Source organism: Cyclopterus lumpus, chromosome 23 (assembly GCF_009769545.1).
Source record: "Cyclopterus lumpus isolate fCycLum1 chromosome 23, fCycLum1.pri, whole genome shotgun sequence".
In the NCBI taxonomy this organism is placed as follows: Eukaryota; Metazoa; Chordata; class Actinopteri; order Perciformes; family Cyclopteridae; genus Cyclopterus; species Cyclopterus lumpus.
In genome coordinates this window covers 12,436,027-12,458,639 of record NC_046988.1, presented here as the reverse complement: position 1 = coordinate 12,458,639, position 22,613 = coordinate 12,436,027, and the positions used below count along the sequence as shown (strand labels likewise).

Sequence of the window (22,613 nt, the reverse complement as noted above, 5' to 3'; positions counted from 1 at the left end):
ATAAGCAACGGAAGAAAATGCAATTTTTTAAATCAAATTAAAAATTAAATTTATAAAATAATTGCCACACCTTTTAACTGAATGGGAATTCTACTTTAGTGTCAGTTGTCCATGTGATGTTAAAAATGAAGTTAATTGATACATTAACTTCATTTAAACTAAAACTCCAGATTTCGCGAAATAAACAGGTCTTTTTAAAACCAGTTTACCGTTGGTATATTTATATCGGGTCATTTTGTCCATTTCTGAGGCAACGTGTTTGTATTCTATTCTTGTCAGGACCAATGAATGTCAGTTTTTTAACTGATGACCCCTCCTAGTGAAGGGGAGGGGTCATTCTGGGTTGATTCTGTGTATTTCAGGATGTTGTTTGTCAGTTGATGAGTTACACCTGAGCCTGGGGTTGTGGTCGAAAAGTAATTTTTTTAAAGCATGACCCTGGGAAAGCTGTTGTTCTGATGCATGCAGGCTATCAAACAGCTTCTTTTCACTCGTGCATTATCAATGAAACTGTTCACTACCAATATCTTCCTTTGTGCAATAATGTAGAATCAACGGTTTGATTGTATTTAGCTTTTTTAACAGTTTAATTATGTATGAAAGGCCTTGATTGTTTAGTTTTTAGTGATGTTTCTTGTTATGGAGAATGAGGCTTTGTTCTGTGACAATTTGCAATATTGACTGTTTATCTTGTTTTTTTCAACTTATTATTTACGTGTTCAAAGTAAATCAATACATATCAAATGTAACGAAAGGGTTGTCACTGTCTATTCATATTGATTAAAATTAATCCCAGTAGTTTATGACTGTATGATTATAATTGTTGTTCATTGGCAATTTGCAATATTTACTATTTATCTTATTTTTTTCAACTTATTTTTTTCAACTTATTATTTACGTGTTCGAAGTAAATCAATACATATCAAATGTAACAAAAGGGGTTGTCACTGTCTATTTATATTGATCAAAATGAATCCCAGTAGTTTATGACTGTATGATTATAATTCTTGTTCATTGGCAATTTTCAATATTTACTGTGATCTAACTGGAAAAATGCAATGCTGAGGTCAATGACCACTCAAGGTCACCAGAGTTCAGACACAAGTGTCTCCATGTCTGAAATAAAACCTTGGGTTTATGTAGATTAAATGTTCAAACTTTCATGCTTTAGTCTTTGAATGTACAATTGGGTGAGATTGTTTCTGTATTGCAATAGCAGGCCTCTTATGATGGAATATTTGCTTGTTTTGTTATATCTTACTATCTCCCACAAGTTGTTGTTTCTTGTTCTTAGCAAAATAATCCAAGCCAATGTTCCCACGGACCTTGCTGTGCCAGGGGTTGGACCTCACATTAGGGAAGTAACCACGTGGGAGAACGACGTTCGCCCAAAGGCAGAGACATAAGCCCACAATTACAACCGCCAAGGAAAAGAGGAGAGATGTATCTGTTGATCATGTTTCTACACGTAATAATAACAGTGCACACCACTCAATCCAACCATTAGCTCTGTATTAAGCATTGGCAAAATATGGCATACCGACTGTATCTATACTGGTACCTGTTCGTACTGTATGATCAAGGCAACTGTGCTGTATTATATGAAGCATGCCAAAGATTAAAGAAGTATGTCTACTTGATGAGTTGTGTTGTCTATAAAATAATCATGTTCATATTATTATTAAAAACAAGTCTTAACCCTAAATGGTAATGATATGCCTTCAAATGCGGGGTAATGTATGTCAGTCGTACACACACCGCAGTAAACAGACTGAGGTCACATCCGTAAACAGAGTCGTCCCACGTGAAACAGAGTGGAGCGTACCATTTTCCCCAAGGGCGATACAATGTAGAATATTAATATCAAGTGTATCTCCCCAAGCTCGACGTGTGCATTTAGTTAAACACGTGACAGTTTAAAACTTGTCTTTTAATTTTAAAAAAACACGTGAATCTTAAATCAAAAAACATTCCCTTCGCTTTTGACTGGCCGTCGATCGACCCTATGTTTTAAAATGGTTTCGCCCATATGTGCTCAGCGTCAGTTGGGGTAACCAAAGACCTTTAAACAGGGAGACGAGCCTCACAAAACAACGACAACGGATCTTCACTCTAGAGTTGAGCTATTTTGGTGTATCGGTCTCCTTTTCCGGAGACTTGAATGAGGTAAAGGTCGGATCAGTTTCCAATTAAAATGGTCACTCACTCGGCTTGTTTTTGTTCTGCAACTTTTTACGTTCATTTTGGCGTTGCGTTTGGCTTCGACGGTGGAGCGGAATCTTGGGTACAGTCGTCGAAGGTTGAAGCTAAGTTCCGCCTGACGTTACTTTAACAAATGACCATTATCCTGCTTTACGTTACACGCGGCTGTTGTGTTCGTGTCGTGTTACAAAGACCGTCGTGTAAAGCGTGATGTAATGTAGCCTCGACAGAGCTGACGAGCTTATCTTCGTATGTCGTAACGCATTTCGCCTGACTGCAGTTGTTGTTTGGCTTCTGACGTCGGTATGGAAATGTGATGAACTAACTTATATTAAATGTTGTTGTTGTTGTTTGCTGTTCAGATGACGTGTACCCACTTCTTACGCGTGTGTGGATATTATTATTACGTTTTTCCACTTGCAACCAAAGATTTTCCATGTCGGGGTGAGCGACAGGGAGCTGCAGCCAATAGCGAGACACCCCGTGTAGTTAGCCCCGCCTTCATGAGCCATTGCTTTTGTTTACAATATACTGCAAACAAATCTGGGCCCCAGAAGACTGTCTTGGTTTCTGCATAAAACATAATGTAGATTATTTTGATTTCGTTTTGCATTTATTCAAAACACATATTGACAGATGTATTACCAGCACATTGCATTCCAGTGCTGTATCTTACAGTCTACAATGAACCGACTACTTAAAACCAGTCAAACATTTAAATTGTTCATTTAAAAAGAATGTTAACTCGCATGTCCATACATGTGGCAAATGTTTAGGTTTTATCTTTATGTTATTGCGTACTGCATTTTAATGTACCTTCTGCTTAAAGAGGATTTATTATAATGAAGCAGCAGATGACCTAATCCGTAATCAGTTTTCTGGACTGCACTGCTCCCATCACTCTAGATAATCTCTGAAAATTGGCCTGCTGCGTTGCGGTGGCCTAGCTGTCAAGTCTTGCAGATGATGTAATGAATGAGCTGCGGACACAGCAGGGGTACATGGAAGTCGCACACCCACCCTCACCCCCTTTGAGCTATCTTTAAACCAAATGAGCAGCGAGGGAGTGTGCATTCATTTTTAGCAGCAGATAACTGAGGCCGGAGACAGGAAGGAACACCCAAGGGTCACCCTGCCAGCACAGATAATATTAGAAAAGGCAGAGGCCTTTCTAAATTAAAGGTGTTACAGTAATCCAAATGCATTTTATTGTTTCTTTTTTTTTTGTTGCCAAGTATGTGTGATAACACAACTTCCTCAGTAGTTAAAGTTTGATCTTCTGAATTTCCTCAGTTTGGATTTAGCTTGTGTGTGTTTTTATATTTCTTTGGATGACATGTCATTTGATTAGGGAAAGCTGTAACAGGATCTTGTTGGCAATTGACAAGCCAGGAGTCAGGACACACACACAAACACACACACACAGAATAACCTAGTTCCACAATTAGATTAAAACAAATAGGCCGGTTTAGATAAGAAACATATGTGTATCCATAACTAGGTTTAAACGCTCAATCCGCTTTTGTTCAAACCCCGTAATGGATAGGCCCTCTGTTGTCCCATGTTTCCTTGGAGACCCAAGGCCTGTTTGTTTAAACCTAGTTATGGAAAATAGGTTGTTCCATTTGTGTCTTGACTTTGGATAATCTTATCCAGTAAACACACACTGAAATGTTTTTCCAAATAATTACTTTATGCACCGTTAGTTGAGTTTAATAGGATGTTGATAATGACGTAATTAGTTTTCTTCTCAGTAAACTCATTTTGTAAAAAAAAATGTTGGAACGTTCTCAAGAATATAGCATCTGAGTTTCCTAATTGTCAGTGAATCCCACGAAAAAGACCCAAACCAACCAACAACCAACAATGCATTAGTTTTAGGTCGTCTCTCAGTACTTTCTAACATATTCCGCCTTTCGCTCTCAACCTCAAGCCATTTTTATCCCACTGAAGATGTCCATCTTGAAAATGACCAGATTGTAAATATGTAGTTTCAGTTTTTAAAGGCAAAGTAATGTTGGCGACCATTTACACCACCTGGACGGCGAATGTTTGATCAACTCGCTTCACTTCAGTGTCTGTGGTCACGAAAAAGGTCACTAAGTGCAACAGTGAGGCACATTTATTTGTTTTAATAGTTTTTATCAATATCTATGGCACTGGAAAAAAAAACACACAACACGGACGATACTTGTTTGTAGGATTAATTAATTGTTGTGGTTTTAGTTCTTTTCATGGGATTTGTTGCGAACCATACAAATACACAATATCACCAGACGTCAGATGTACTGTTCCTCCGTGTAGGAACTACTATATATATATAGATAGAACATCCAAATATAGAAGGAATGGTAAACTTTCCACTTCAATTCTAAACTCGTGCCCGGTGTTTCTGTTCAAGAAGAAATCCAATGTTCCTTCCTGCTGGAGCCATAGCCGACAAGCTAAGGGTTGTAACCGACTTCTCAGGTGCAGCTACAACCCGAGATGCCTCTAAATGACGAGCGACCGGCCTCCACGTCCAGCGGCGAGGAACAAGGCAGCGACGTGGAGTCGTCCTCGGAGCGCTGTGACAGCATGACGTCGACCAGCGACGCGGACTGTTCCCGTGAAAGCTTCACGAGCGACGGCTCCAGCAAACATTGCACGCCCTCCTGTGAGTTTTTCCACCTCCTCGTGTCATTTTTTTGTTGTTGTTTTGCGTCCATGATTTTCTCAGTCGGTGTGGTCAAAAAAAAGAAAAGAAAATTGCCCCTGCACAAGCCAGAGAAAGGGAAAGCCAAATGTATATATATATTTTTAATTAGGCCTGTATTTTACCAATTCTGTCATCATGCAATTTCAACGGTTGATTTTACGCTCCCACTTTTTTTTTTTTTTTTCCAGCTCTTTCATTCATCTTTTTTCAAAGCTTGTTCAATTTTTGGTTCCCACAGCAAGCCCACCCAAAACCTTAACCCTGGAGGAAGTCATGGAGTCCACCAGAGACCTGTCTAATCTCAGCATTGCCCACGAGATCATTGTGAACCGCGACTTCCATCTGGAACCGGACAGCCTCCCTCAGGACAGGTATACTACGAAAAAAACATCCTTCACACCCCCATCATGTTTTGTGGATTATCAGTCAATTTAAACATCAGTTGGTCAGGTACGTGCTGTACAAAAACATATTAAAGTAGGTGCACGAGTTGGATAACACAAGCTACATTACATCTACTTTACATCTCAAATCATTTAAACTCGCCGCTGCATCGCAGCATTCAGACTCCATTATTAGCTCCACTCCCAGAGATTTATCCTGAAATCAGGAATAAATTGGTGTTTAGCCAGAACTGCTTATTGTATCTATGCTTCCGATGGAATATAAAGTTTTACAGTATTGGCAACGGTATGTGTACACCTCCATGGAAGAAAGCTTTCAGCACCAAACTCAAATAGATGTAATGGATGTGAATCTGGATTACATTTTACAGTAAAGAGAACAGATATCTGCCTCTGTTTATCTTTTAGCATAACGCCGAACTGAAGAAGAGAGTGGCGAGGACAGATGAGGGGAAGCGTAAAGAAAGTTCTGACTTTAGTGAAGACAGGGACAGTAGCGGATAAGATACTGGCTGCAATACAACAAAAGTATGGATTAAAAATGTATTAATTTCTCTTTAGATGCTGTCAGTTGTGTGCACAATCGCTACCAAAGCCCAATTCATAAATGGTCAATTTTCCTGACGGATAAACAAACTCAGCTAAATTAAATCTTTCATTTCTTTTTTTTTCTTCTTTTTTTTTAGTTTATGGAAGCTAGTTAGAGATAATATCCACAAGGCCTTCTGGGACATCCTGGAGTCCGAGCTGAACGACGACCCGCCCGAGTATGGGGAAGCCATCAGATTATTGGAGGAGATCAGAGAGGTCAGCACGCACTCGGTGATCACACGGCTTCACTCGAATGACTTCCTCGCTCCCATTCTCAGGGTCCATCTCCATCACCTCCTTTGTGACTGCTGGGAAATCAGTAACAAATTAGGCAACATCACGGATTAATTGAGTTCTAACTAATGCTAGCTGTTACTCGTCTTATTTGGACAGGTTCTACTGTCATTCCTTAATCCGGGCGCCAATCGGATGCGGACTCAGATCACGGAGGTGCTGAACATGGACCTGATTCGTCAGCAGGCTGCCAACGATGCCGTCGACATCCAGGGGCTCGCCGCGTACATTATCGGCACCATGGGCAAGATGTGTGCACCGGTTAGGGATGAGGATATCAAGAAGCTCCGCGAAAGCCCAGAGAACATAGTGACGCTGTTTAGGTACGTACACCGATGGGATTTAAAGCCTTTTAAAAACATTTCTTTTGATTTGATTGTCCGTCTGAGAGAATCATCTTTGAGTTCAATTTTAAGTCCCGGTGGCTCTTTTTTAAATGTTGTATTCATTTTTGACACCCCAGGGAGATCTTCCGCGTGCTGGACCTGATGAAAGCTGACATAGTCAACTTTAAAATCTATAATCTGAGGCCTGTGCTGCAGAGGCAGGGTGTAGAATATGAGAGGGCAACGTTTCAGAGCATCCTGGACAAAACCCCCAGTGAGTGAACAAGGACAGAGTTTTCCCTTCAGCTTTTAATAACGTATACGTTTTATCGTTTCTGACGCCAGGTAGTACCAAAATGTGTATTCTTGTCAAAAAAAACAACATAGTATCGAGAACAAACTCCTCAATCGGTATTAAACTTCTTCAGGCGCTTTGGAGCACACCACCTCGTGGATCAAGTCAACACTTGAGGAGCTGTCGACCTCCATCACCAAACAACCGACTGGCGGTCAGGGAAAAGGACAGCGGCTGATGCCCGGACCCTTTCAGGTCCTGAACGTGGCCTTCCTCCGCATCCTTACATGGGACTACGATAAGAGCCCACTGCCCGAGGTGAGTGGGTCTTGAATTTGTGTATGTAACTGAGAGAAAGAGACTTTTTCTATTTCTATTTTTTCTATATCTTATTGTAATATACATATTGAAATATTATTCTTTAACTATTTCTTGTTGGAAGCGGTGAGTCTTAACATAAGTTAGTGAGCTTCAGAAGTGCTCCAGAAGACCAAGATTTCCCAAAAATGTGAAAACTATCCCCCCCGAATCTCTTCTTGTGCAGACGTGGATGACTGATGAGACACGTCTGCGGGAGATCCAATGGCGGCTCCAGCAGGACCAGGCGGTGAACGAGGTGCTGCTCATTATCTACAGCACCGTCGGAGGGCCCATCCAGGGTCTGCCCTTCTTGTCTGACCGCCTGAAGAGGATGATCAGTGTGTTGCTGGATGGGATGCACAGCCCGTCAGTTCACTTTAAAAACTATCTTTTTAAATCCATCTTTAAGAGATAGTCCCGGTGTTTTGAATGAGGTGCTTATCCATAGTCGGTGTATTAACTAAAAGATGGCGGTCAGCACACCCACAGCTTGGAGACCGGCATGGGACCAAAGTAATGGTGCCTACTGGGGTGGACGGGGGCTGCGTCCTGTGTTTTTAGACCCCTAAAAAAATGTTTTTAAAAAGCTCACCAACAAAATACATTTAACGTCATCCAGCTGGTAACTGAAAGTGAAACTTATCTATACTGCTGTCTGGGGGCTTGAAGAGAACATAGATAAATGTCAGTTCATTACCCCGTCAGAAAAGGGCTCAATGTATATTCTGTCGGCACCACATACAACCTCACTTCAAAGCACCAGAACTATCCCTTTACATCCACAGTCTGTATTCAAACAAGCGTCCGATCGTCACAGGTTCAGCTCTTAAACCGGGACTCTCCTCTCCTTCCATCTGCAGGGACTTCAACCTAGAAGAGGCACTCGAGAGCGTGAGTGCTCAGATCTGCTGTGAGCTCAACAAGTCTTTAACGGAGAGGAGCTACCCCGCCCTGAGCCCGGCACTGCAGGCCACCCTCACGGGCCAGATCCGCAGCATCACCCAGAAGGACAATCCCATCCGCACTCTCGTTGGTAAGATGGCGTGAGCTGGAGGGACGGTTTCCTTCCTCCACACGTGAGGATTTGTTTGGCATTTTCTAACCTTTTTCTCTTACTCCGTTTTTTGTTGTTGTTTCCGTGCAGAGGATCGGGTGCAGCAGTTCTTCATGGCACTCATCTCTGCTCCTAAACCCCAGGTCAAACTTGAACAAGTGCCAGCCGGCTTGACGGCCATCAAGCCGGAGCTAGCATCGGTGGGAGCAAAGTTCATCTCCCTGGTTAACTACAACAAGGTTGTGTATGGACCTTTCTACGCGGATATCATCAAGAAGCTGATGTTCACGAGCAGTCCACCAGCAGCAAACCCTCCGCAAGACTCCACTCGGGACTCGGTCCCCTCCAATTAAAACCAAAGGTTGTCTTGTGTAGTCTAAGGAGTCTTTTTGCTACTAAACACAGCTAAAGCTAAGGAGGCCCTACAATAGCGAGCCAGTGCGCTCCAATAGTTGGAGTTACCTTCATTGTATTGCGAATGTAGTTTTTTTCTCACTACATTGAGCAGTGAAGGCACTGCAGTGTAGGCGCCACGCAGTCGACATTTAATGTGACCTGCACCCTTTGTCATAAATGCTCTAAAATATGCTTTCGCTGTGAGTATTTTCCAGCTTCAAACCCGGAACCCCAGTGTTACAGCGATCCATTTCTGAACCTCGTGGTGACCCCTACACGGGGATGTGTCTAGTCAGACTTGTGTTGTGTTGAGGGAGTCCAGAGGGGGAACAGATCAATGTCCAAGACGGTAAGCTTTATAAAGTAGAGAGGAAAACACTGTTGTATTTAGAGAAGTAGCACATGAGATTCCTTATGGAGAACAAATTATTTATCACTGCTAAATTCTAAGGTAATTATGTATATATTATAGCGTTGAAAAACATAAGATGGCCCTTTTCCCACTGAATTCATTTTTTTGCTTCTTTATCATCCAGATAGTTTAACTTTCTGCATTCTTTTTTTTTTTTTAATCTACTTTTTTTTAATCCACTATTACTTTACAGCTTCAAAAAACAACTGGGATTTTAAAGTTGCAAAAAAAAAGAAAGAAAGAAAGAAATGTCTGCACGAGGAGCTTTGTGTTTGAGTTATATCGTAATGTTAGTATATGCTTTATACTTTTACTTATTGCCAGTGGAATACTTGTTATATTGATTTAGTGGCCATGTTTGTTCCATGTTGATGTATATTATTATTATATTACTGTTGTTACAGTATTGCTGTGTTGGCTGTTAGAACCTGTGGGAAAATGAAAGGTGCTGAACTCAAAAGTGAACGTGTGTCCAAAGATTTCCATTAGTCCCAATAATGCACAATGGAAAATGAGTGATATGTATTTTTGAAAAGGTTTACATAAAATGTGGTTGGTTTGTTGTTGTTGTTTTCTTCTGTACCACAGTAAATATAATACAACTTTTAAAAAGAAAATGGTCTTACTTTGTATCTAAAGTGCTGTAAATCTGCAGACTTGAGCTGGGTAATATCCCCTGAAATCAATAACACAATTGATTGTCTTCTTCTTCTTCTCCTTACGTAATTAAGGAAACAATATTGATTATCTGTCCTCACACTCGATCTGCATATATTAAGTTGAGACCATCCCTCGTAGAAATGTAAATAAAAATACGGTAATATACGGGTTAGTTTCTCGAAGGCCGAACTGGCATTTTAAAATAGCTTTTTTTTTATGATCAGCATCCAAAACATCACACAAATTATTAAGAATTAAGAATGAGACAAAGAAAAGCAGAACATCTTTACAAGATTTAGTTCATGTGTTGAACATTTTCGATTAGTTGACTGATCAACAGTGAAACTTTTTGCTGTTTCAAACTCACTAAATGAATAACTAAGTTATCTGACGTCAGTTGTCTTTAAAAAAAAAAATAAAAGGTAGAATGTTTGGCCTCATTAGAGAGGGCAGATTGAGAAAGAGATTGTGGAAAAGGGGACAACAGGGTCACGGGTGGGATTTGAACCTGGGCCTTGGATGCTTGCATCCACCAGGTGAGCTGGTGAAGCTCATGTTTCTGTATTATCTCAACTCAGAGCCAGCATGTGTTGCTGTCACACAGAAAGGAGCTGCTCATCTCTGCTTGAATCTCTGGGTTGCGAAAGATGAACGTCTGCCGCCCCCTGCTGATCAACATCTGGGTCTGCAGTAGGCCTGTGGAGGAGGGCTTCAGAGAGAAATCAGAGAGAGAGGAGTGGGAGGGATGCCGAAGAACATCTGTCCTCCTCTTGTCTTCTTTTGGTTTCTCGTAAAAGAATCAATGTTTTAGTCGGATTAGATAATTGATGATCAGTAAAACCAGTTCCTCTGTGCCTCTGGTCCAGGACCCGGCCTGTTGTGTGTGTGTGTGTGTGTGTGTGTGGGGAGCAGGTGGAGGGCTGTTGGAGTATCGATCAGCCCTGCTGGAGTCTCACATTTAGGCTTCTCTGGCGCTGGAATATTTCACCTCCGGTGCAGAATGCATGCTTTTATTTTTGGTGCTTTTAAGTCAATTCTGTTTAAATACTTAATATATTAATATTTTCTATTCATCACTTTTACGAAAAGGATTACTTTAAGACTAATTCTAGTTTTACTTTAGTAAAGCATCTAAGGCCACATACACATACAGATTTACATGAAACCGCCGATCACTTGACAAATTTGCCTCAACCTTATTGGAGCAAATTACTTTAATGAAATACATCTTTTAATAAAACATATTTTTTCACATCACAGTTATTTTTGGTCTTTGAGCTATGACTTCAGTAGGAATCTTAGTTTATTTACATGGATGCTTCTAGAAATTATGATGCACACAGCTCATGAACTATTTTGATAGGGACGGTAATATAATAACTCGTTTACTCAACAGGATCTGGTGGAGCCAAATATTAATTTTAGCTAGCTATATAAATGTAGATTTTTATTTCCAAGGATGTTTTTTTTTTTTTTAAATAATTCAATCCAGCCATTTTAGAAATCATATCAAATCATATAAACTGTGACGTTTGGTCCCAGTGGTTAATACGAGTCTCCTCCTCATCCACTTTTTTAGAATCTCTGCACAACACCGCCCTCTGGTGGGCACAATTACCGACACACTTTGAAGCGTGACATCATTGCCATCTCAGCTGGTGGCCCAGTTGTATAATCAACCAGATGGTGTCTGGCAGAAATCAGAGCATGGTCGTTAATTTCTCCTGCATTACAGGCCGACCACACAAACTCAATGCAACTTGGTGTTTAGAAAACTCCTTTTTTCTAGCCTGTGGCGAGCCAAACAGCAGAGGTCATGTTGTTCAGCGCCGCGTGGAGCTGAGGGGCTCCGGGTCGGGGTATGGGAATGGGACATGAGCATGGGAAAGAGGAAGTGGGGAGCTTTTTAAATATCAAACCGCAGTCATACACAAAGAGACCGCCTTTGATCCGACCACAATGTTGGACAATGTGGATCCGACCAAATTAAACCCTGCAGTTTGTGGGCGGTAAACCGGCGGCGAACAGTCCGCTCTGTGCTTTTCTCGAGATGCACCGTGGATGTGCAGTTGACAAACAAAACAAACAGTCTTTTGAGGCCAGATTGATTAACCAGATTGATAGGAGGGCGAAAGCCTTGAGAGGAACTCTCGTCGAGGATCTCGCGCACGCACACCCACACACACACACACACACACACACACACACACAGACACACACACCGACACCGGAGACGAGAGAAAAGTGTTGGCTTCGAGGCCTCCCCGTCTTACCCTTAAAGGAGGGAAGCAGCGAGTCAGAGAAGAACTCACAATAGATAGCATCTTGAGAACCTGTATACAGTGGCGTGAGTCATGTGTGCAGTGCCTCCTACCTATGCCTGACATTTACTACAACGGGACTGGTGTTTACAGTGTTGGCCACGGCTGAAATGGCACCTGGCTTCTTTTATTGTCAGAGGGAAAGTGAACGCGCTGAGCCGCTTGCCTGGACTCCCAAAACTCAAACCACATGCTGTGGGGTTGCACAGAGCATAACTTATATAACTTAATGTCGGACGTTCAAGACATTTTACAGCACGGGCCTGTAACTATTTTGAAAATAAAGCAAGTCAATTCATATTTTTGGGTCACTTGGGGGCAGTGGACCAAGCTAGAGACACAAGATTGATATACACTGTATATATAGAGCTAGTTAGCATTAGCATTCAGTCGTAGTCTTGTTTCCGGCCACCCGATGATTAGTCCAATATTCCCTCCGTCCACCAACAGCTGACTGCCGCAGTGGCAAACGAGGTCGAAGCGAGAACGAACCAAAACTCTACAACTCTAAGTGAGTCATTCGATCCGTCTTAAATATGAAAATATTGTGTCGCGCGGCATTAAAACCTCTGAACCCACAAAGGCTGCTTCCAGCAGAACGATGAGAAGAAGGTCTTGTGTGGAAGTGCAGTCGGTGTTTGGACCTTTTTCCCCCTCACGCTATCGTAGTGACACAATGGACGAGTCATGATGCGAAGGAGCCATTCCAACGCCCAATCAGCCCTTTTCTAGACAACACGCTCTCTTTTCCTTCGCTCTTCCCCTTTCAGTTCATGCGTGACAAAGTCTGAGGAGTTCATTAGCCAACAGATAAACGCAAAGGGAAGTAGCTGTGGACCAACCGGGGCCGATATCTCCACCAGGAGGAAGCGCAGTGTGTGGGACCCCGGGCCGGATGATAAGCTCTCAGATAAACCCGTGTTTGTGTTATGGGTCACCGTCTGCATAGGAAACATGTGAAGGACGCTGAATCGTCCCTGATTCCGTCGCTCTGTTTTTTCGGCAGCCCTCGAAAGCACACGATCCTTTGGTGTTCGCTAACTGTCAAGTTCATCTGACAACGTCCAGACGGCGCAAAACATTTCAAGTTAAAACGCTCTCAGGTTACAGATTTGGATAGTTTTCACCGCTGCTTCCGCGTGAAGGGCCGAAAGACCTTACGTAATCACAGCCGTGACTCTTATTCTAATGTTCTTAAAAGATCTGAGACGCTTAAATCCCACATTCTCTCAAAGTGGCGGACGCGGCGAGCCTCGGGTGCTTTAGAAGAGGTGCAGAGCTTACAGGAGGAGGAGAGTCTGCACTCATCCAGTGCGAGGAGCTGGCAATAAATAAAGACCACACCATATATGTGCATTTCCTCTCCGCGGCCTTATGGAAACACATCACCTGGAGGCGCGACCCCTCGACCTTGTCGAGTCACAGCACCGTGAGCAGGAGACAAACGCTCTCAGATTTACAGGGGAGGAGATGCCGTTGCAGGCCCGGCCACGGCGTCTTCAGGTTGACCATAATAGGCCTGGCGGCGCTTGAAAAAAAAAGTGTTGCCGGTTAATTGAAGTTTCCCTGAGCAGAAGGAGAATATCTGCTAAACCCGGGAGGCGGCCGAGTCGAGGGGGGGGGGGGTGCGAAAAAAAAAAGAAGGTTTTGTGAGGTATACAGAAGGGTGGTCGCCACGGCAACGGCAGGCGGAAAAGTGTCTTGTCCGAGGAAGAGAACGGCGATGGGCCGTGAATCTGCAAAGTCAAGAGAAATATGATTCAAGGCAACGGGCCTTACCTTTTATATCCATGTGCGAGGATCCATAAATAGCTCTCGCTACCCATTTCAAACATTCTCCATTTTATTCAATTCAGGCCACTTCAGGCCACAACAAGTGTGAAATAATATTTTCACCTTATACTTTTCTACTGTACATAATAGATTCAAAGTGAATACTGGAAGCACAATACCTTCATTGTTTTTTTGTCTAATACTATTTTTTTTACATACTTATATATGTATATATATATATATATATATATATTATATATATATATATATATATATATATATATATATATATACATGGCCGACTTTCCACAATCTGGTGACCATCACTCCCAGTATATCTGTCATCTTGCAAGCTCTTTCTAAGAACCATCAGTCCCAAGGTGGCGGACCGATGTGCCACTAAGCGGGTTGGGAGATTTCCCCAACCTGTCTGGCCATCATCCCTCTTGGAAATGAGAGGAACCAAAATGGCTGCCACCCCCTCTTTTTTCGTGCCTGTCGCTGTGCAGCAGTAAATATTGATGTCTGGCTGAGTGGGTGACAGCTCATACCACTAAAATGTAGCCCGGTTTTGAACCCCGGTTTGGACTTGAGCCCCTTCCATTAATTTGGCTATTTCAGCACACATTTACCACATAGCAATGGGCCTTGCAGCTGCCCCACGCTCTGTCAACACCCATCTAGCCTTGGAGCTGGGGCCACGGGATAAAGCCGAAGTGAGCGGGCTTAGGGGTGCAGTGGACACGTTGTCGCTACTCCCAGAATGCATTGCTCTGCTCAGATAGTTGAGCTGCGTCTAAATAGATTTTTGGACTAATATCATAGGAAGTCATAGGAAGATTCTCACTGATTTACAGCAATTATGCAAAATAACTTTCGATAATAGCTATAATTTCTTGGGGTACGATACACATTCAACATCTAGTCAAAGTAGTTAATTGAATGAAGGCAAATATTCTGTAAAAAAAAAAAATGTTACGTCCATGTCAGCCACCAGTGTGACGGGCAGTTGTTTTCATTTATTCAACTTCTGTGGGCTTTTTTTTTTTGTCCCCCATCGTTTTTGGTTTCAAGAAAACGAAACTATTCCGCCCACTTCCCTCATAAAGGCCTCATTCTGTACCTCGGCGACGCTCATTTGTTTGCGGGGCAGGTTGAGCGGCTCGAAGCTGCACTTGAAACGCTGAATTCACAAAGCTGATCTGGCAGCAGGAGCGCCGCCAAACTCGTCCAACACAACAGCCTTTTTCATTCGCCATTCGTCTGCGCTGTCACACATGCACCGGTACTTCCCCTCCATCAGGCTCACTCACTCGCACACTCGGCTCGCCCACACAATCTGCTTCATCACCCTCCTCGTTCTCTTGTTCCATCTCGCTCTTGATCCCCCCCCCCCCCCCACCCCCACTCCCCCCAACCCTCGTACTTTATTTTCCTCCTTCGTCCCACCCGTTCTGTGTGACCGTGTGCGGGGGTCGTACGGGGTTCATGCATGAGGCAGTGGCACTGGGTTGAGGACGGGGCCGTGTGGGGTCTGACTGACATCAGTGGGGGTAAAGCCAGAGAGGGTCACCATTTCACCAAAGCCTTCTTTAGCCCCCCCCCCCCCCCCCCCCCCCCCTCTGCTCCCTCCTATCTGATGGGCTCTAGAACACTGAGCCCTTGACAACATCTGGGAATACAAAGATGGATATGATGACCGCCAGGACCTAGCATCCCCTCATTTCTCTCCCTGTATTTGCTTGTGCCTGCACTCATATTAAAATGTCCAAAAGATGATGAAGTGTGACCTTGACAACAGGATAAGTATATGTTACAACTTGTGGTCCAGTTCTCCCAACAAGTGCACGCGAGAAACGATCGCACCCACTGACGCCGCTGTCTTTGTGTTTTTGTTTGTCCGTCTTCATCATCTTAGAGTGTTGTCAGTCCGTGTTGTTAAGAGTATCTGTGGTATGTTTTTAAAGTGTATTATATCCATATTGTGTGTTGTATGTGTGTGTGTGTCTGTCTGTAAGTCTGTGCTCACTCTGTGTTCCAGGATCCCAGAGGGAGAGGAGACAGGGCTGGGAAGCTCTGATGGGAAAGTGGGCCAGCTCTCTCTCAGCCCTTCACTGGAGAGCTCCTTAAAAGGCCTGGAGAGATGATGTCGTGGGCTCTCTCTCTCTCTCTCTCTCTCTCTCTCCCCCTCCTCTTATGTTCTTTTTCCTCCCTCATACAGCAGCGGAGAAGCCCAGTAGCTGAAGCAGAGCTTTGGCCGGACTCATCATGCGCATCAAAGAAACACACGACACTGATGACTTCATTGAGCTGAAATAAGGCTCCCATCCATCACAACCTGGAAAGGCTTGTTACAAATTCGGGAATTAGTCGGCCTCGATGCCCTATGGTGTTTTTTGTGTTGCTTTCATTTGCGGAACTGCAGCAAAGTTCCCTTTATTTGCAGGACAAAAAGCAGAAATGAGGAGGAAACGCAATATCACGACAGCAACAAGAGATGCAGAAGTAGTCTTTTGCAAGTTGTGTTTGGCTGAGAGTGAAACCCTTTTTTATTTAGCCACTTTTCGCACACATCCTGGCACTCTGACCAATCAGAAATATCCCAAACACATTAGATAGCGGATGTTTTCATACGCAGCTGCGGGCCTCTCCGTTTTAGCAAGCACGACTCATTTTTTCCATCACAGCCTCTTCGAAAGGGGTCAACAACCACTTCATGTACACAACGTGTGAGTCCAAAACAGATGCCCCCTTTAACCTCACACCCAATCATTTCAGAGCCTTTGCGTGGGCTTTTCCCAGGTGAGCTTCCACCAGGCGTGTGTGTGGGCGAGCTCCCCGACCTGTCCTCACGAGGCTCCAATCTGTGAGCCATCTGCAGTTATCGCGGGGAATGTTTTCCGTACACTTCATGGACATATATGTACCAGAGCTTTGACATCTTTGCTATTTTTAGCACCGGCCCGCCAATGGAGGTTGTTACGATGATGTCACGCAGGCTCTCAAAATACATCTGATTGTTTATCTTGGGTTACACTTACTGCCTGCTTTTCATGTTGTCTTTCAAGTAGTTGTGTGTATTTTTCTGGGAGGAGCTGGGCTGGTGTTGTATTCTCAAAATATCATCAGGGCCTCAAAAATTTGAATTACGTCTTCTTTACGAAAATCTGTCTAGACCTTCAACGTGATGATATTTAAAAGAATAGTTCGACACTCTGGGACATACACCTTTTAGCTTTCTTGGAGAGAGTTAGGCGAGATGACTGATAGCTTGAGCTAGCAGCGTGTTAGCTTAAATGTGAAGTTGGAGTTAGCGGCCGGTTTGATTAGCCGACTTTAAAAGTTAGTGTAGCCTATTACTCTCGTTAAAACCACAATCTGATCTTTTGTTTTTGTACAGATTATACAAAGCATATGCAACTTGTTAACTGTGGAGCTTTAAAAGGGTTTAAAAGTCTTACCCCCTTTTCCAGTCTGTGTACTAGGCTAGGCTAACCAGCTGCTGGCTCCAGCTATATACAGAATTTACTCTACAGATGTAAGGGTATCAATCCTCTTAATTAACACCAAAGACAATAAGCATACTTTACAAAACTTCAAACTATTTCCTTCAATGTTGTCAGTTTAGCGTTGGCCTGTGCTTAAGGTTGGGAGGAAGGTTACTTACGGAGCTAGGACATGAGGCTTCCTTTGGGGCACCAAAAGCCTTGAACTCTGAACATTTTGGTATGTTTCCAGTACAGCGGAGACCAAACCGGATTGCGCTGGCGTATGCTGATCCCATGTGACAGGTGAGTTGTGCTCTGTTCTCTCTGTGTTTGTGAAGCTCAGACATGGGAAAGGGGAAGTCACCCTTGAGGTGTTTTGAGACGGTAAAAGTAGACTCCAACAAACCCTCCTGCTTTCCTCCGCCATCCCCATCACTCTCAGCTCCCATATCATCCTCCTCTCCGGCTCAGGTAAGAGCTGTTGACAGGTTCCACATGTGATGAACAGCGTCAGTTGTCACCTTATCAGCTGCGACGCAGCCACACCTTGCTGTGGAGGCCCATGACAGTTTTTTTTACCTGAACACTAGACTCGGTGTGTCACGACAGGCGGCCGACGAGTTCGAAATGCACTTAAATGACATTCCTCCGGATGCAATTTGGACACCATGATTTTAATATTGCCACTAAAACTGACTTGACCCAGTGCACTCTAAATTGAATCTACACCACAGATGGCTGTTCACTAATTAGGCTCCCATCTCTGTAACAACATTTAAATAGTGACATTATTTACCCTCAGTATCTAAGGATCGTTCAGTCACTTCTGCACTTCATCAATTGTACAGAGTAGTGCAAGTATTTTAGGTATTGTGCGTGTTGGTTTTGAGTGAATAAAAAGATAGACGGTTATTTAAAACCAAAAAAATGGTAGCAGGTTTTGTGCAGGATGTCCTGTGATGCACACGATTCTCTTTCAACAATCACCGGTCAGCAATGTTTTAACTCCACCTTCTAGTATCTGCTCAGCTTGCATGGAACCTCGACCGAGGTGACACTAAAAAACAGACCGGGTACTGCCAAGAACCTTTGCTAATGGAAAAACCAGTTGAATAGATTGATATTGAAACAAGCTGTGGCGTACCATTCCATTCCATTATCCGAACCGCTTCTCCTTTTTAGAGGTCGCGAAGCGCTGGAGCCGATCCCAGGCAGGGTTCACCTTGAACAGGTCGCCAGTCCATCTCAGGGCAGAGACAGACAACCATTCACACCTATGGGCAATTTAGAGGCCAATTAACCTGCATGTCTTTGGACTGTATAATTGATTTTCTTCTTCTCTGTTTTCCTGCGATTCCACATCCAGCAAAACAAACAGTGCTGCTCTAAAGCTGCATTACCTGGTGATTTGCCTCATCCTTACAGTAATTGATTTGTTCCAATATGTGAGGTGGAGCAAATAATATTCTTGATATCTTTATGCCAGCAGGCTTTATTCTAGCTCATACAGTGTGCTGCAGAAGTTAGTGCTGATAGTACTGTCAGATGGCTGCATAAAGGGTGCTGATCATATGTGGGTGGCTTCACTGCAAGAGGGAGAGTAGCACAAGTAACACTTATCTATTTTTAAGCCGCAGCTTGAGGGCCTCCTTTGTGAAGTGTGTGGATGGAGCTTTCTGTGTGATAGGGGAGTTAAAAGCTGGATTTTCAATACTGGTCACAATTCTTGTTTAATTCCGGTCTGATATTGACTTGAATTGCTCGCTTTAAAGACAATTATTGCCAAACAGCCTTTCATGGGTTTTCTTGTACCCCTCAGAAAGGCAATCCATTGTATAACGAAGATATCCCTGGATCGCTGGCTGAAACAAAACTAAATATGTGAAACACTGTATCCATTGTAACTTGCAGTAGATTTTGGGATCACCAAGGTCGTGGGAGATGAGCACAGTTAGGAAATAAGATATTTGACACCTGTTAATTGAAACATGAACCTGTCCACATATGAAGCGCCCTGAAGTACTGCCCATGACAAATGAGATGGTCTGTGACCTCTGACCTCGGAGAATGCGCCCCCCTTGGGCTTGCACCCCCTGATCATCCACAGGGTTGAGTGCAGTTCACAATGTGTTAGTGGTATTTAAACCCGATAGGGCCGAAGGCTTTAAAGACTGAATGCGGCTCTGTTTTTCCGCTCATGCTTCTTTTCATCAAGGTGAATGGAAATAATGAGGGCAGAGGGTTTCAATGGCTAAATCAAGAACTCTAAAACAAGAGAACCAGAGCTTTACAATGATCTAAGAGATAAATAGTACTAATGGATGTATGAGAGTGTCCTTTTCAGTTTACGTGGAAATAATGTCGCTGAACCTCAGAAACTGCATCATAGTTTAATTGAATCCATCCCTCAGTATAACCAACTGTGATTTCTCAACCTCATGGCCATAATTTAATACAATTATCTTTTAAGAAAGCCCCCAAGGTCTCATCTGCTCTACGAAGCGTTTTAATATCTTTTAAGTCAATGTTTTGGTTCAGTCTCGAGGCTCTCATCAACCTCGTTTAGTAGGCACCTGTTTTCAGCTGATGAAGCTATTGTACGCTACCTGAAGCAACACGTTCAACACATCAGCTTCATCCGGTGATATTGGCTGTAAAGTGACCCAAACAAATAAATGAATGCAGGTTTAAAGGATAGGTTCACATTCATTAAAGCCTGTCTTAAAGGGCCAGCGTCGAGGATTTGGCGGTATTGCAGATTGCAATCACCTGAAACTTCTCCTGTGTGCAAAGCATGTGGTATGGTGGCCGAAGCTAAAAACGTGTAGTACTGTAGAAACATGGAGGTGCAACATGGCGGACTCCGTGAGCACTCAGTTACTGCTTTGTAGATTAAAACACCTCTTTCTAAGGTGACAAATGACAATGATTCTTATTTTCAGGTGATTTTACACGAAAGAAAACATATTTATTCATAATATTTTACATTTTTACCAATAGATACACCCTGAATGCTACACACTGGCCGTTTAATGTGTGATTATAATTAATAAAAATGTATGTTTTGTTTTGTTTGTCATGTGTTTTCTTGTGAATTTCGTTGTGCATGACTGCATTGAATAATGACAATAAATGATCCTTGAATCCTTGAATATACACAACAAATACTTATACAAGTCTTAATAAGACTTAACACTACCTTTACTGGAACGTACTAAATTTGACTAGCTTCACCTGATTAATCCTCATAGTTGCATTTGAGGGTTTTGACCTGTCTTCATGGCCAGTGCAGACAGGAGGAATGTCAGTGACCAATAACTCTCCTTCAGTGTAGATATGTACATATGTACTGTTTTATGTGAACATATCCTAACTTACGGTTCCTCTCTGGTAGTTTGTAATCTTGTAATCTGTTTCCTTACAGGCTCCTCCACAATTTTGGTCATCGTTTTAAAGACATAAATCATGCTAATCTTCATCCGACTGGAACAAATTGATGATTTCTTTTTTTTCTTTCTTTCCATAGCTTGTGCGGCTGGAATGATTCATCGTAGCGTTTAGCACTAACCTATAACAGCCTCCACCGCAGCTCCAGATTTTGTCCTATTATTAGCCTCTTTTCTCTAGGAAACAAGGTCACTCGAATAGCCTCGTCTTATTAGGCTGTCACGATTCATCCGGCCTTAAAGAAACACACATCCCTAGAATTAAATATGCGCGCATCACGCACTGACGCCAACGCATTTGAATTAAGTTTGCACAATCAAGCGTGCATCGTTGTCACGCCAACATATCAGACCTGAGATTGAACGAGCAGAATCAAGTGATGCTCCAGCTGCACAGCCCCTGCTAAGTGAAAGCGGCTGCCCTATTTCTGTCCGGGGGTTAGAGCTCAGCTGTTCGTCTGGTGGGGGGTAGGGTGGGGGGGGGGGCAGATCACCTCATGAACACTCCTCAACCCTGCCGTGCTTACTGAGACCTTGTGTTTTCTCACACAGGCCGTGGAGAGGCTGCAACAGCTCCCAAAAAATGCAACGTCGAGGTGCTGCCGCCACGCTTAACCTATTTGGTCTAAACGATGCAGGGACCGAGGGTGGATTTACAGCGCACAAGCACACAAAGAGGAACCCAAACACTAGTACAGCAAAAGCAGCATCCACAGCTGAGGAGAAAGAAAAAAACCAACACTTCATTCATCGAGTAAAGACAAATAATAATACCGTACCCCGCCTGTCTTTCAAGCCTCTTCGTTTTCTCTGTTTTCCCACTTCAATGCCGGACACCTGATTGGCCTCGGATGCGGCTCGTTCCACCTTCCCTCTGAACACGGTGACATTGGGCGATGAAATCTACACACAGTACACATGCGGACGCCCGCTCATCGGTGATGGACTTAACCCAGTGCAGCACGAGATGTCACCTTCGAGTCAATATAAATATTCCATGCAGTTAGTTCTGTAGACCCGCTAACTCTCGCCTGATACCACAAGCCATGGGAAGCTCCTCAATCCCCCGGCGACTAATTGAAAGTGTCTGAAGGGCTGAGCCGGCACTATCAGGGTATTTCTTCAACATCACTTTTTAGACGTCCTTTTAAAAACATCAAAGCGTGACTATTTCTATCCGCTCGATAGCGCTGGCGTCTGGACCCGTACATTGGGGGAAGGGGATGAGGCACTGGGTGACACGGGAGCATGGGAGCCGGGCGTCTGGCTTCTCTCAGATGGGCCCCGAGTTGTCCACACGTCACCAGTCACCTCTCTGCGAGTGCTGCTTGTCTGGGTCACCTGCACTGACACGCTGGTGGGTATGACGGGATTCAGTTACTGTACGGCAATTAATCATTAGGGTAGTTTCCCTGTCTGACCCCACTGTTGTGGCTTCTGCAGGGCGTCCTACTGACACCATTGATAGCTGTTCTGAAATGCAATATCTTCTTAAAACAGAACAACACAAGTACAAACCAAGAGACAACATTTTCCCTGGAATTTGTATTATTATTTAGTGCCTAAGCAGGACTCGCCTTTCTGTATGTAGTGAAAATACCATGGAGTTGATTCCTTCACAAACCACCTCTATTATTACACAACAATACATTCTGCTGAGAACTGCACTAATCATTTGTTTATAGCTCATACATACATATAAACAATTGCAAGGAAAGATGCTTTAGAGCATGTTTCAAAATAAAAAGTTAGAAAAGGCTTCGCAATTCAAGCAATTAGGCACAAAATACCCAACAGCAAAATCTGCAGAGACGTAAAGTTCAGCTATGAGAGCGGAATAGATTTTTCATCTCACTCTTGGTGTAAGCAAGTAAGCATATTTCCCAAAAACGT

The 22,613-nt window shown here is 43.2% G+C and overlaps 1 protein-coding gene across 2 annotated transcripts; it reads left to right on the top strand.

Moving 5' to 3' along the window:
* The first annotated feature begins 2,030 nt into the window (after positions 1-2,030).
* tcp11l2 (t-complex 11, testis-specific-like 2) lies at positions 2,031-9,591 on the top strand. Of its 2 annotated transcripts, none has more exons than XM_034526445.1 (10): positions 2,031-2,166; positions 4,672-4,858; positions 5,139-5,271; positions 5,991-6,111; positions 6,289-6,512; positions 6,653-6,789; positions 6,944-7,128; positions 7,355-7,536; positions 8,031-8,203; positions 8,315-9,591. In XM_034526445.1, the coding sequence occupies exons 2-10, from the start codon at positions 4,690-4,692 to the stop codon at positions 8,575-8,577; spliced, it is 1,587 nt and encodes a 528-aa protein (XP_034382336.1). In that variant the 5' UTR covers positions 2,031-2,166; positions 4,672-4,689; the 3' UTR covers positions 8,578-9,591. The 2 variants fall into 2 exon arrangements, with proteins under 2 accessions (XP_034382336.1, XP_034382335.1); XM_034526444.1 differs by having other exon boundaries at positions 2,056-2,166; positions 4,607-4,858.
* Positions 9,592-22,613: the final 13,022 nt, after the last annotated feature.

What these genes read in the sequence shown, in the direction of transcription:
- tcp11l2 (XM_034526445.1), top strand. Translation starts at nt 4,690, where the DNA reads ATGCCTCTAAATGACGAGCGACCGGCCTCCACGTCCAGCGGCGAGGAA. An exon ending in AACATAGTGACGCTGTTTAG is followed by an intron (nt 6,513 to 6,652) that starts GTACGTACACCG and finishes TTGACACCCCAG; the next exon opens with GGAGATCTTCCGCGTGCTGG. An exon ending in TCCCATCCGCACTCTCGTTG is followed by an intron (nt 8,204 to 8,314) that starts GTAAGATGGCGT and finishes GTTTCCGTGCAG; the next exon opens with AGGATCGGGTGCAGCAGTTC.